General features: G+C 36.4%; 1 protein-coding gene across 1 annotated transcript in view; it reads right to left on the bottom strand.

The window, feature by feature from the left end:
- Nucleotides 1-2,744: 2,744 nt before the first annotated feature.
- NAALAD2 (N-acetylated alpha-linked acidic dipeptidase 2) overlaps nt 2,745-15,634 on the bottom strand; it is a 56,266-nt gene continuing 43,376 nt past the window's right edge. Inside the window, exon 19 of the mRNA XM_046684728.1 lies at nt 2,745-3,832. Coding sequence (XP_046540684.1) covers nt 3,643-3,832 — 190 coding nt within the window. The 3' untranslated portion in view covers nt 2,745-3,642. The remainder of the gene's footprint in view (nt 3,833-15,634) is intronic.

The raw sequence follows: 15,634 nt of genomic DNA, 5'->3' as shown, positions 1-15,634 counted from the left end.
TCCAGCATCCCCAGTGGATGCCTGCAACTGTGGATAGTACTGAACCCTATATATACTGTTTTTTCCTATGCATACATACCTATGATAAAGTTTAACTTATCATTTAGGCACAGTAATAGATTAGTGGTGCTTTGGGGCCATTATTAAGTAAAATAAGGGTTTCTTGAACACAAACACTGATATCACAACAGCTGATCTGATGACTGAGACAGCTAAGTGACTAAGAGGCGGGTAGTGTCTACAGCCTGACTATGCTGGACAAAGGGATGCTTCACCTCTTGGGGTAGAATGGAGTGGGACAGGTCAGGATTTCATCATGCTGTCCAGAATGGTGTGCAGTTTAAAACTTATAAATTATGTCTGGAATTTTCCATTTAACATTTTCAGACTGCAGTTGACTGAGGGTAACTTAAACTATGCAAAGTGAAATTGACGATGAGGGGGACTACTGTATTTCCATTTTTATTTGCTTCAAGATAATTTTTTATTTTCCTTTTGATTTTTTCTTTGACTCATTGGTTGTTCGGAAGTGTGTTCGTTAGTTTCCACATATTTGTATATTTTCCAGCCTTTCTCTTGTTGATTTCTAGTTTCGTATCACTGTGGTCAGAAAAGATAGTTGATATGATTTCCATCATCTTAAATTTTCCACCATTTGTTTTGTGCATATCATATTATCTATCCTGGAAAATGTTCCACGTGCACGCGAGAAGAATGTGCATTCTGCTCCTGTTGGATGGAACGTTCTCTATATATCTGTTAAGTCATTTATCTAGAGTACGGTTCAATTCCAACATTTCCTGCTAATTTTGTTTGGATAATCTATCCATTGCTGATAGTGGGGTATTGAAGTCTCCTACTATTATTGCATTGTTGTCTATTTCTCCCTTATATCTGTTAGTTTTTGCTTAATATATTTCAGTGCTCCAATGTTGGGTGTGTATATATTTATGATTGTTACATCTTCTTGATGTATTGACTCTTTTATCATTATATAATGACCTTCCTCATTTCTTATTTTGGCTTGAAGTCTCTTTTGTCTGATATAAGAATGGCTGTGCCCACTTTCTTTTGGTTTCGACTTGCATGGAATACCCTCTTCCTTCCTTCACTTTGAGCCTGTGTGTTTCTTTAGAGCTGAAATGACTTTCCTTAGACAACATATAGTTTTGGTTTTTTAATCCAGCCAGCCTTTAGGTTGATGCCTTTTGATTGGCGAATTTAATCCATTTATATTTAGAGTGATTATTGATATGTAATGACTTACTACTGCCATCTTACCATTTGCCTTCTGGTTGTTTTGTATCTCCTTTGTTTCTTTTTCCCTCTTTCTGTCTACCTTTGTAAAGTGATGGTTTTCCATAGTGATTTGCTCAGTTTCTCCCTTACTTTGTTTTGTGACTCTAGATTTTTGCTGTGTGGTTGCTAGATGGCTTACATAAAACATCTCATAGATAAAATAGTCCTAGGGGAAAAAGTTTTTAAAAAATAGGTCAAACACATGTTCTGTGTATTGGACAAATGGTAGCATGTATTTCTATATCTAATATCCTAGATTGATTACAGTGCATGCCACATAATCACTTGTTGTAATGATCAGCTGTTGATTAAATATGATAAAAAACAAAATAACTTACCAATTAAAGGGAACAATAAGTTGCAAGTGTTACTGTTTTCCTCCAAACTAATATTTCCAACTACACTTGCTGTTTTAGCAACCCATATCTTTCTTCAGGAAAGCTACCAGCAGGAAGAAGACAAAAAGAGAGAAACTTTTGTGTTTTGTCCTCTTTAAAAATGATATAATAGAGTTGGAGAATGAGGAGACTGATGCCTAGAAATATGTAATGATTTACTCAGTTGGATAGTGGAAACGTGTGACTTATGGGTCTTAACTCAGTATCCTATCTACAACATAATGCTTTAAGGCAAAAATTAAAGACAGTTACTCCTCTTTACCCTAAAATAAAGTGTTGTACCAAGGTAATATGGTATGGTAGTGAAGTTAAATCCCTAGATTTGCTGAAACTATTTTTACAAAAGCCTTAATTTTATATGCTTTATAAATTTATACTGTATAAATAATATACTTTACGGTCTTTTTTAAGCAGAATACTCTATTGCCTCTTTAAGCAGAAGGAATAGATCCTATTTAAAATTTATCATTATGACTTAAGGCATTTCTGTGCATGCCACTTATTTTATTGTGGAGAATCAGTGTGATACCTTATGGTAATATTGAAATATATATGAAAATTTTGTCCCTAAACTAAATACTTCCACTGTTCGTTAAATTAAATTGTATTGTTGGTCAGTGAGCAAGGCTAGCAGGGGTAGTTTCTCCTTACAGTCAGACTTTGAGTTGTCAATCCTTATTGTAGTTAGTGTGCCTGCCTATAAAAGGTCTTTCAATTTTTGATTCTCAACTCTTTTTAAAAGGCAAAGTAACTGAAGAATCAAGCTTGTTGAAGTTTTCATCACAGCTTACCCATAATTCTGAGTCATTAGGCTCTGCATAAAAGTTTGCCAATGCTGATTTCCGTTTTTCTTTATAGGAGTCAGAGTATGAAGATTTGTGGCAAGTATTTTCTTTACCTATCAGACTTATGTATTATTCAGTAGAATTGAAGTTATCAAGAGTATGGATATTATTCACTTTTTTCCTTACCATTTGGCACTCCACAGTGATCTCATAAGAGAAAGTGTGTTATTCCAGTTTCCCTGCCAGACTGTTTTTTTGATAATCGAATTTATTGAGGTAAAATTTTCACACATTTTAAGTTTACAGTTTTAGGAGGTTTAACAAATGTATATGCCTGTGTAACCATCACCCAGATCAAGATACAGAAAATGCCCATCATCCCAGAAAGTTTCCCTATGCCTCTTTGCAGCCAATCTCCTCCCTCTCCTTACTTGCCTCAGGCAATCACCCATCTAATTTCGAACACCATAGATTAGTTTTGCCTCTTCTTCATATAAATAGAATCATATACGAAGTATTCTCTTGTTTCTGGCTTCTTTCCCTCAACAATGTCTGCCAATAATATTACATGTATTGGCAGCTATCTCATTTTCATTGCTGAGCCATATTCCATTGTGAGCATACCACAATTTATCCACTCATCTGTTGATGGACATTTGGGTTGTTTCCTTTTTAAACTGCTATGAACATGCATGTAAGAGTCTTCTTGTGATTATGTTTTTGCTTTTCTTTAGTAAATACCTACAAGTGGAATTTTGGAGTCATAAAGTAACTATATTTATTTAACTTCATAAGAAACCGCCAAACTGTTTTCCAGAGTGGTTTTACGGTTTTACATTCCTACCAGCAATGTCTGAAAGTTCAAGTTCCTTGCCATATTTTATTTTAGGGAATTTTTAGTTACTTTCTCTCTTTCTGCCACATGACCGGAGTTTTTTGTTTTGTTTTATTACATTAACACTTTGCTGATGAAGTTATGAATTTTTAAAGAGGCAAAAAACTCTTTGCAGATGAACAAGGTGGAAGTCTAAAATAAACATGACATGAAAAGCAAGATTTTAGAAGACTCTGGCTTCATGAGTTATTAGAAAGAAAGATGGATTTTATCCTCAGACTTTCAGTAACAGTTTTTAATGGCTAGTCACTTGGCTGAGACCTTATTATAACACTTCTTTCAGAGTCCCTGCTGCTGCTTGAATTGTAAAGGCTGCAACAGAAATGTGTTTCTTTACTTCTGTCCAGGCGGAACGAGGGTCTGCTTTATTTTCAATATCAAACATAGCATCGTATATCCCAGGAAATGATTCTCCAGCATATTTGTTGTGGCTACTTGGAGCAAAGATGATGTGCCTAACAGAAAAAAACATAAAGAAGGCAGGTTGAGCTAAAGAGTATACATATATGACATTTTAGATGCTTTTTCTTTAGTCACTCCCTTTTGATAGACTACGTCTTAGTGAGTATTCTGTGTCTCCTCATGGCATTCACTTTTGTTACTCCTAAATAAAGACACGTACAGTCATGAGTCACTTAATGACAGGGATACATTCTAAGAAATGCATTCTTGGGTGATTTTGTTGTCGTGTGAACATCACAGAGTATACTTACACAAACCTAGATGGTATAGCCTGCTACACATCTAGGCTATATGTTACTAATCTTATAGGACCACCGTCATATATTTGGTCTGCCATTGACTGAAATGTCGTTATGTGGCACATGACTGTATAATTGACTTGAGATACTTATGTAATGGTATAATTTTAAGCAAAGAAAGGAGCTGACAGTATGCATTTGCTAGGACATGTCTCATGAATCATATGTTGCTAACCCATATAGTTGGAAGAAAGTAGGTTTGTCTAACTGCCTGGACATGCCCACAAACAGTGATAACATGTATGCTTTATGGACATATTTAATGAGAGAGGAGACTGAAAAAAACTTTTATTTTTGTGTTGCCTTTTTTGAGAGATTCAACAATGACAGCTGTTCCCAATCTTCTTCAGACCTTAAAAAACAATAATGAAAGAAACTTGTATTCCACGATTTTGTTATCTTATAGTACTGTCAGTTAGCATCTGATATGGGTCTCACTAGGCTAAAATCAAGGTGTCAGCAGGGCCACATGCTTTTCTGGAGGCTCTAGGGGAGAATCCATTTGCCTGCTGTTTTCTGTCTTCTAGAGGCCTCCCTCATTTCTCCATCTGCAAAACCAGCAACAGCAGGTCAGAGTGAGGCCCCTTCACACGGCATCACTCTACCTTTCTGTTCTGCCTCTCGCTCCCACTATAAAAGACCCCTCTGATCACATCATTGGGCCTACCTGGATAACCCAGGAAAACTTCCCTTTCATAAGGTCGGTTGACTACAAACCTGAATTCTATCTGCAACCTTAATTCTTCTTTGCCACGTAACCTATCATATTCACAGGCTCTGGGTATTAGGGAATGGGCATCTTTGGGAGATCATTATTTTGCCTGCCACATAGAGCCATTAAGTTTAAGGAACTTCCTTAAAGAAAAAAAATGACAAGAGTATTAGAATGTCTAAAATATGCTCAATGAAGGATATTTGCCTTTCTTGTGATAGTTTCAGTGTATTACCCACAACTCAAGTTTTCAGAGATTAATGTAACTCATGCTTTTTATTCTGCAGTGAACATTTACACTTCTGAATTTTAAGATGTTTTAAATATATTCACAGTAAAAACATTTTAAAATATGTGCAATTTTTACTGATTCTTTCATTATTAATCACACTATGAAGTTATAATAAATACATATAATATATACACCTATATAATACATATATGTACACATTGGATTACTCTGATATTTTTATCCAATATTTATCAATTCTAAGTGGTAAAAAAATTTTATTCCACTAGAAATCTGGTAATCTACTATCCTTTTTTGAAGTTTATGAAATAACATAACTTAAAAATGGCATTGATCCAATATGTATACTGAAACTTTTTAATCTCAGGTTTTAAAAGATCTACAAAGGCACAAGAAACAGGATGTTCAATATCAATAATTATTAGGGAAGTGCAAATCAAAACTACAATGAGCTATCACCTCACACCTGTCAGAAGGGCTGTAATTAACAAGACAAGAAATAACAAGTGTTGGAGAGGGTGTGGAGAGAAGGGAACCCTCATCCACTGCTGGTGGGAGTGCAAACTGCTGCAGCCACTATGGAAAACAGTATGGAGATTCCTCAAAAGATTAGGAATAAAACTACCACATGATCCAGCTATTCGACTTCTGGGTATTTATCCAAAGAACACGAAAACATGAATGTGTAAAGATATTTGCACCTCTGTGTTCACTGCAACATTATTCACAATAGCCAAGATTTGGAAACAACCTAAGTGGGATCAGTGGATGAATAAATAAAGATGTGGTGTATATACACAATGCAATTCTACTCAGCTTTATAAAAAGGATGAAATCTTGCCATTTGTGACAACATGGATAGACCTTGAGGTATTGTGCTAAGGGAAATAAATCAGAGAAAGTCAAATACTGTTTGATTTCACTCATAAGTAGAAGATAACAACAAATGAATACATAGAGATTAGACTGGTGGTTAACAGACGGGAAGCGGGGAGGAGGGAGGGTGAAAGAGGTGATAGGGCATCTGTGTACAGTGACAGATGGTAATTAATCTTTGGGTGGTGAACATGCTATAGTCTACACAGAAATCGAAATATGATGTACACTTAAAATTTATATAACATTATAAACCAATGTTACCTCCATAAAGAAAATACATTTTAAAAAGATTCACAAGCTGTTTTTAACCTGATCTACATTGCCAGATGAGGAAAAAAAGTTTTGAAATAAATTATTTAAAAAATGAAAAATTCTAGGTAGCTGGTATTAATATTATAGCTACATTTCTTTTTAGAGTTACTGGGGAAAGTGGAAGTGTGTAACATATATTCAGTTAAAAAGTAATCCTTATAATCAGGAAGGGAAAACTTATTTCCATACCACTGCAGACTGAAACACAGCAGTATTATCTGGCTTTTTAAAATTTTTTATTGATGTATAATTGACATATAACATTATATAAATTTCAGGTATACAACATAATGATTTGATATTTGTATATATTGCCAAATGATCACCACAATAAGTCTAGTTAACACTGGTCACCTTACATAGTTACAAAAAGTGTATTTGGGTTTTTTTTTTTTTTTTTAAGATTTTATTTTTTCTTTTTCTCCCCAAAGCCCCCCGGTACATAGTTGTGTATTCTTCGTTGTGGGTTCTTCTAGTTGTGGCATGTGGGACGCCGCCTCAGCGTGGTCTGACGAGCAGTGCCATGTCCGCACCCAGGATTCGAACCAACGAAACACTGGGCCGCCTGCTGCGGAGTGCGCGAACTTAACCACTCGGCCACAGGGCCAGCCCCTATTTGGGGGTTTTTTTTGAGGAAGATAAGTCCTGAGCCAACATCTGCTGCTGAACCTCCTCTTTTTGCTGAGGAAGACTGGCCCTGAGCTAACATCTGTTGCCAATCTTCCCCTTTTTGCTTGAGGAAGATTGTCACTGAGCTAACGTCTGTGCCAATCAATCCTATTTTACGTGGGATGCTGCCACAGTGTGGCTTCATGAGTGGTGCTAGGTCCACGCCTGGGATCGGAACCTGTGAACCCTGAGCCACTGAAGCAGAGCACACAAACTTAACAACTATACCACTGGACCAGCCCCACACTTAATCTTTAATTCATTTTGAGTTCATTTTTCTGTATGGTGTTAAAGTAGTGGTCTAGTGTCACTCTTTTGCACGTGGCTGTCCAGTTTTCCCAACACCATTTATTGAATAGACTACTTTCTCCATTGTATACTCTTGGCTCCTTTGTCATAAATTAATTGTCTATATGTATGGGGGTTTATTTCTGGGCTCTCAATTCTGTTCCATTTATCTGTGTGTCTGTTTTTCTGCCAATACCATACTATTTTGGTTACTATAGCTTTGTAGTGTAGTTTGAAATCAGGGAGTGTGATACCTTCTGCTTTGTTCTTTTTTCTCAGAATTGCTTTGGCTCTTTCAGAATCTTTTTTGGTTCCATATAAATTTTAGGATTTTCTTGTTCTATTTCTGTGAAAAATGCCAGTAGGATTTTGATAGGGATTGCACTGAATCTTAGATTGTTTTAGATAATATGGACATTTTAACAATGTAATTCTTCCAATCCGTGAGCATGGAATATATTTCCATTTCTTTGTGTCTACTTCAATTTCTTTCAGCAATGTCTTAGTTTTCAGCATACAAGTATTTCACATCCTTGGTTAAATTTATTAGTAGGTATTTTATTTTACTTTTTAAATTGTAAATGGGATTGTTTTCTTAATTTTTCTTTCTGATAGTTTGTTGTTGGCATATAGAAATGCAACAGATTTTTCTATATTGATTGTGTATTCTGCCACTTTACTATAGTCGTTTATTATTTTTAATAGTTTTTGGTGGAGTCTTTAGGGTTCTCTCTATATAAAATCATGGAGTCCACAAATAGTGACAGTTTTACTCTTCCTTTTCAACTTGGATCCCTTTTCTTTCTTTTTCTTGCCTCACTGCTCTGGCTGGGACTTGCAGTATGTTGAGTAAAAGTGGTGAGAGTGGGCATCCTTGTCTTCTTCCTGATCTTAGAGGAAAAGCTCTCAGTTTCTCACCATTGAGTATGATTTAGATGTAGGTTTATCATAGATGGCCTTTATTATGTTGATGTACTTCTCTTCTGTACCCATTTTTCAAGAGTTTTTTTTATCATAAATGGATGCTTAATCTTGTCAGATGCTTTTTCTGCATCTATTGAGATGATCATATGATTTTTATCCTTTAATTTGTTACTGTGGTGTATCATGTTGATTGACTTGCAGATGTTGAACTATCCTTGCATCCCTGAAATAAAGCCCACTTGTCATGGTGTTACGATCCTTTTTAATGTATTGTTGTATTTGGTTTGCTAATGTTTTGTTGAGGATTTTTGCATCTAAGTTGATCAGAGATATTGACCTGTAATTTTCTTTTTTTGTGTTATCTTTATCTGGTTTTGGTATCAAGGTGATGTTGGTCTTACAATGAATTAGGAAGAAGTGTTCTTTCCTTTTCAGTGTTTTGGAACAGTCTGAGAAGGATAAATGTTAAATCTTCTTTGAAGTTTCGTAGAATTCACCAGGGAAGTTGCCTGGTCCTGGACTTTCGTTTGTTAGGAAGTTTTGATTACTGTTTCAATCTCTTTTGGAAAGATTGGTCTAAAATATTTTCTATTTTTTCATGGTTTAGTCTGGGAAGGTTGTTTGATTCTAAAAATTTATCCATTTCTTTTAGATTTTCTAATTTGTTGGTGTATAGCTGTTTGTATTAGTCTCTTGTGATCCTTTGTATTTCTAGGGTATCCACTGTAACTTCTGCTCTTTCATTTCTGATTTTATTTATTTGAGGCTTCTCTTTTTCTTAGTGAGTTTAGCTAAAGGTTTTCAATTTTGTTTATTTTTTCAAGGAACAAGGTCTTAGTTTTATTGATCTTTTCTACTGTCTCCTTAGTTTCTGTTTATTTCCTCTGTGGTTTCTATTTCCTTCCTTCAACTTTCTTTGAGTTCACTTGTTCTTTTTCTAGTTCTTTTTTGTGTAAGGTTAGACTGAGAATTTTTTGTTTCTTGAGGTAGACCTATTTTGCTATAAACTTCCCTTTTAGTACAACTTTTGTTGTATCCCAAAGATTTTGGTATGTCGTATTTTCATTTTTATTTATCTCCATGTATTTTTTTATTTCTCCTTTGGTTTCTTCATTGATCCAATAGCTCTTCAGTAGCATGTTGTTTAATCTCCACATATTTGTGATTTCCAGTCTTCTTTAGTTGATTCCTAGTTTTATACCATTTTGATCAGAAAAGATACTTTATATGATTTCATTATTAAATTTATTGAGACGTGTTTTGTTTCCCAATGTATAGTCTATCCTTGAGAATGTTCCATGTGTACTTGAGAAGAATGTGTACTCTGCTTTTGGATGGAATGTTCTGTATATATCTATTAAGTCTATCTGGTCTAATGTGTTATTCAAGGCCAATTTTTCGTTGTTGACTCTCTGTCTGGATGATCTATCCATCAACGTAAGTAGGGTGTTAAAGTCCCTTACTTTTGTTGTATTGCTGTCAATTTCTCCCTTTAGGTCTGTTAGCAGTTGCTTTATATATTTTGGTGCTCCTATGTTGGGTGCATATATATTAATAAATGTCATGCCTTCTTGATGGGTTGTCACCTTTATCATTATATAATGTCTATCTTTGTCTCTTGTTGCCTTATTTGGCTTGAAATCTATTTAGTCTGATGTAAGTATGGCTATACCCACTTTCTTTTGGTTGCCATTTGCTTGGATTATCATCTTTCATCCCTTCACTTTGAGCCTATGTTTGGCTTTGAGCTCAGATGAGTCTCCTGAAGGCAGCATATTGTTTGGTCTTGTTTTTTAATCCATCTAGCTACTCTGTGTCTTTTGATTAGTGAGTTCAATCCAATTACATTTAAGGTTTTTATTGATATATAAGGACTTACTACTGCCATTTTATCTTGTTTTCTGGTTGCTCTATATCTCCATTGTTTCTTTTCCCTTGTGTTTCTATATGCCTTTTTTTTTTAGTCATTTTCTATGATGTTTTTCTCATTTTTTTTTTGTTTTGTGTGTCCACTCTAGATTTTTGTTTTATGGTTACGATGCAGTTTGTTTACAATATCTCACAGATAAAATTGTCTTTTTTCTGCTGATAGTATCTTATTTTCATTTTCCTATACAGGGTTCATCCTTTTCCTCTTCCCCTTTTATGTTTTTGTTGTCCACATTATCCCTTTTTATGTTGTGAGCTCATTACCATATTGAAGTAGCTTTAGTTATTTTTAATTAGTTTTTTCCCTTTAACCTTTATGCTACAATTAAGTGTTTAACACCCTATTCTGCAATAGCTTTGCAATTTTCTGGTTCTGTTTACTTATTACTTTACTCAAAGTTGTGTGTACTTTTTCACTTTCATTTCTGGTAGAAGAGCTCCTTTCAACATTTCTTATAAGGCAAGTCTAGTGGGTAGTGAACTCCCTCAGCTTTTGTCTGGGAAAGCCTTTATTTCTTTTTCATGTCTGGAGGATAACTTTGCTGGATAGAGTATTCTTGGCCAGCAGTATTTATCTTTCAATATTTTGAATATGTTATTCCACCCTCTCCTGGTCTGCAGAATTTCTGCTGAGAATTCTGCTAATAGCCTAATGGGAGTTCCTTTGAAGGTTACTGTCTTTTTTTCCTTGGCTCTATTTAAAATTCTTTGTCATTGACTTCTGACAGTTTCAATAAAATATATCTTGGAGAAGGTCTTTTTGTGTTGAGATAATTAAATGTTCTGTTAGCTTCATGTAATTGTATATCCAGGTACTTCTCAAAGAGTGGGTAGTTCTCAGCTATCATTTTGTTAACTAAGCTCTCCACTCTCTTCTCCTTGTATTCTCCTTCTGAGATACCCATTAGCCTTATGTTGCTTTTTGTAATATATTTGTCACATATTTCTTGTAGAGCTTCTTAATTTTAAAACATGTTAGTTGTCTCTCCTCTTCCACATTTGAGGTTGCTAATTCTCTTTTCCATATGGTCTGCTCTATTTCCAATGCTTTCTAGTGTATTCTTCATCTGATTTATTGAGTCCTGCAGCTCCAGAATTTCTGTTTCTTTCTTTTTTAGAGTTTCAATATCTTCAGTAAATACTTCTAATAATGAATTTTATTCCTGAGTTCACTGAACTTTCTGAGTTTTCTTGTAGCTCATTGAATTTCTTTATGAATGCTATTTTGAATTCTCTATGAGTTAAATTGCAATCTTCCATGACTTCAAGTTTGGTTTCTGGAGAATCGTCATCTTCTTTTTGTGATACTATGTAACCATAATTTTTAATGTTGCTTGATGAGTTTTCCTTCACTGGTGCATTTTTAGTAGTGAACACCTTTCTTATTTTGGTAAGGCTTTGTTTACTTTGATTCTGAGCTGCCTCTGGTTATATTTTAAAGACAGCTCTTTCCATACTCTACTGCCTCTGCCAGAGGTGTTTTCATTACCCTTGTTGCCACTGCTTGTGCCACTGAGATTGCTGGTATCTTGCTGCTTCCAGGGTTGCGGGCTCCACCACCACAGCAAGGGGAGGGGGAAGGAGAGGGTGGAAGCTAGGTCATGGGAACCTCTGCCTCAGAGGTTGTCTGGTTTGTAGGTGCTGCCCCTGTGGGTGGAGACACTGGGGTTGTGGCTCCTGCTGTGACTTGGGGGTCCAGGATGGCAGGAGCCACCACTGCTGCTACTGGGTTTTCTGGGGGTGCTGGCACCACCACTGCTGAGGGCATCAGGTTCTCAGGTGTTGCCACTGCAGCCAGGCAAGCTGAGGTCATCAGCACCCCTGCCGGGCAGAGGGTCTTTAGGTTGTGGGTGCCATTGGGGTTCCTGGAGCCTCCAGTTGCTGATGCTGCCACAGTTCCTGGAGCTTCAGTTTGTGGCCACTGCTGCTGTGGACACCAAGATCTAAAATGCAGCTGCCAAGGGCTAGACCTGTGGCTGACTGGTTAAGTTCACATGCTCCACTTTGGTGGCCCAGGGTTTCACTGGTGGATCCTGGGTGTGGACCTGGCACCACTCATCAAGCCATGTTGGGGTGGTGTCCCACATAGCAGAGCCAGAGGACCTACAACTAGAATATATAACTATGTACTGAGGGGTTTGGGAAGAAGAATAAAAAATAATAAAAAAAATAAAACGTGACCTCCACTGCTGGGAGTGCCAGGGTCAAAGGCATTGTTGCTACTGGGTAGGGAGTGCTGGTTCGCAAGTGCCACTGCAGTTCCTGGAGCCTCTGATTGTAGGTGCTACCTTGGTTTCTGAAGCCTCTGGTCTCAGAAGCCAGCACAGTTCCTGGAACCTCAGGTCGAGGGTGCCATCACCACTGCTGGGGGTAGCACTGTCTTAGATACAGCCACCACTGCCAGGGTGATGTGGGTGCTGCCACAGTTCCTAGAGCCTCTGGTTGTGTGCACCTGACGTGTTTTTGGAGCCTCTCATCCCAGGAGCAGCTGCCACCACCCCCTGGTTCTGCTATCTCCACAAGGGAGAGTCTACCCTCCTTCAGATGTACAGATGTGTGGATCTCTCAGGCATTTTGTTGTGTGGAGTAAAGGATCCTGTGTTGGTCTATGGATGTTCCATTGGTTGTAACTTAGAGGGAATAGATAAAGGGAATGAGTCACACCACCATGATGCTGATGTCACTTCTTCATTTTTTTAAGGTGGTGTATCACATTGATTTATTTGTGGATGTTGAACCATCCTTGCATCCCTGGAATGAATCCCTCTTGGTCATGGTATATGATCCTTTTAATGTATTGTTGAATTTGGTTTGCTAATATTTTATGGAGGATCTTTGCATCCATATTCATCAGGGATACAGGCCTGTAATTTTCTTTTTTTGTGTTATCCTTATCTGGTTTTGGTATCAGGGTAATGCTGGCCTCATAAAATGAGTTTTGAAGTGTTCCCTTCTCTTTAGCTTTTTGGATGAGTTTGACAAGGACTGGTGTTAATTCTTCTTTGAATGTCTGGTAGAATTCACCAGTGAAGCTGTCTAGTCTTGGACTTTTGTTTCTTGGGATGGTTTTTAGTACTGATTCAATCTCCTTACTGGTAGTTGGTCTATTCAGATTTTCTATTTATGATTCAGTCCTGAAAGGTTGTATGTTTCTGGGAATTCATCCATATCTTCTAGGTAGTCCAATTTGTTGGCTTATAATTTTTCATAGTAGTTTCTTATGATCTTTGTATTTCTTTGGTTTCAGTTGTAACGTTACCTCTTTCACTTCTGGTTTTATTTATTTTAGCCCTCTTTTTGTCTTGGTGAGTCTAGCTAAAGGTCTGTCAATTTTGTTTATGTTTTCAAAGAACTATTTCTTAGTTTCATTGATCTTTTCTGTTGTGTTTTTAGTCTCTATTTATTTCCACTCTTATCTTTATTTGCTTCCTTCTACTAACTTTGGACTTCATTTTTTCTTCTTTTTCTAGTTCCTTGGGGTGCAATGCTAGGTTGTTTATTTGAAATTTTTCTTGTTTCTTGAGGTAGGTATTTATCACTATGAACTTTCCTCTTAGAACTGCTTTTGCCTCTTTCCATAAATTTTGGCATGTTGTATTTCCATTTTTGTCTCTGTCAAGATATTTTTTTATTTCTCTTTTGATTCATCGGTTGTTCAGTAGCATGTTGTTTAATCTCCACATATTTGTGAATTTTCCAGTTTTCTCCTTGTAATTTATTTCTAGTTTCAAACCACTGTGGTCAGAAAAGATGCTTGATATGATTTCAATCTTCTTAAATTTGTTGAGACTTGTTTTGTGGCATAACATATGATCTACCCTGGAGAATATTCCATGTGAACTTGAGAAGAATGTGTGTTCTGCTTTTGGGTGGAATGTTCTGTATATGTCTTTTAAGTCCATTTGGTCTAACATGTTGTTTAAGGCTGGTGTTTCTTTCTTGACTTGACCTCTACTATTACTGTATTACTATCTGTTTCTCCCTTTAGGTCTGTTAATACTTGCTTTACATATTTAGTTGCTCCTAGATAAGTTCATAAATATTTACAAATGTTGTATCCTTTTCTTGGATTGACCCCTTTACCATTGTGTAACACCCTTTTTTGTCTCTTACTACAACGTTTTCTTTAAAGTATCTTGTTTGATACAAGTATAGCTACCCTCACTTTCTTTTTATTTTATTTTATTTTTCCTTTTTCCCTCCAAAGCCCCCCAGTACACAGTTGTGTATTTTTAGTTGTGGGTCCTTCTAGTTGTGGTATGTGGGATGCTGCCTCAGCATGGCCTGACAAGCCGTGCCATGTCCACATCCAGGATTTAAACCAGTGAAACCCTGGGCAACAGAAGTGGAGCACGCAAACTTAACCACTTGGCCATGGGGCCAGCCCCTACCCTCACTTTCTTTTGGTTTCATTTGCATGGAAAGTCTTTTTCCATCCTTTCACTTTCGATCCACTCACTTTCTGTCTGTCCTTACATCTGAAGTGAATCTCTTATAGGTGGCATGTAGATGGGTCTTGTTTTTTTTTTATCCATTCAGCCATTCTATGTCTTTTGATTGGAAAACTTGTCCATTTACATTTAAAGTAATTATTGATAAGTATGTACTTATTGCCATTTTGTTCATTGTTTCCTGGCTGTTTTGTGGTTCCTCTTTGTTCCTTTCTTCTCTTGGTTTCTTCCTTTGTGGTTTGATGACTTTCCTTAATGGTATCTAGATTCCTTTCTCATTACCTTTTGTGTATCTACTATAGGTTTTTGCTTTGTGGTTACCATGATGCTTACATATAACAACTTGTATCTATAACAGTCTATTTTAGTTTGATAACAACTTAAATTTGAACACATCCTAAAGCTCTACATTTTTACTCTTCTCTCCCCACATTTTATGTTTTTGATGTCACATTTTACTTCTTTTTATCCTGTGTATCTCTTAATTACTACAATTGTAGTTATTTTACTACTTTTGTATTTTAACCTTCATACTAGCTTTATATTAATCCTCTACCTCTAGTATATATTTACCTTTACCAGTGAGGTTTATACTTTCATATATTTTCTTGTTACTAATTAGTGCCCTTTCTTTTCATCTTAAAGAACTCCTTTTAACATTTCCTGTAAGGCTACTTTAGTGATGATGAACTCCTTCAGCTTTTGTTTGTCTAGAAAACTTTCCCCTTCGATTCTGAATGATAACTTTGCTGGACAGATCATTCTTGGTTGGAAGGTTTTCTTCTTTGAGCACTTTGAATATATCATGCCACTCCTTTCTGGCCTGCCAAGTTTGTGCTGAAAAATCTTCTCATATTCTTATGGGGGTTCCTTTGTGCATAACAAGTTATTTTCTCTTGCTGCTTTTAAGATTCTCTCCTTGTCTTTAACTTTCGACATTTTAATTATAATGTGTCTTGATGTGGGTCTCTTTGGGTTTATCTTATTTAGAACTATGGGCTTCCTGGATGTCTGTTTCCTTCCCAAGGTTAGGGAAGTTTTAAGCCCCTTTCTCTTGCTCTTCTTCTGGGACCCCTGTGATG

The sequence above is a fragment of the Equus quagga genome, chromosome 14 (genome assembly GCF_021613505.1).
Source record: "Equus quagga isolate Etosha38 chromosome 14, UCLA_HA_Equagga_1.0, whole genome shotgun sequence".
Classification (NCBI taxonomy): Eukaryota; Metazoa; Chordata; class Mammalia; order Perissodactyla; family Equidae; genus Equus; species Equus quagga.
Note: the sequence above shows the minus strand (reverse complement) of the source record. Positions and strands in the feature narration are given on the sequence as shown.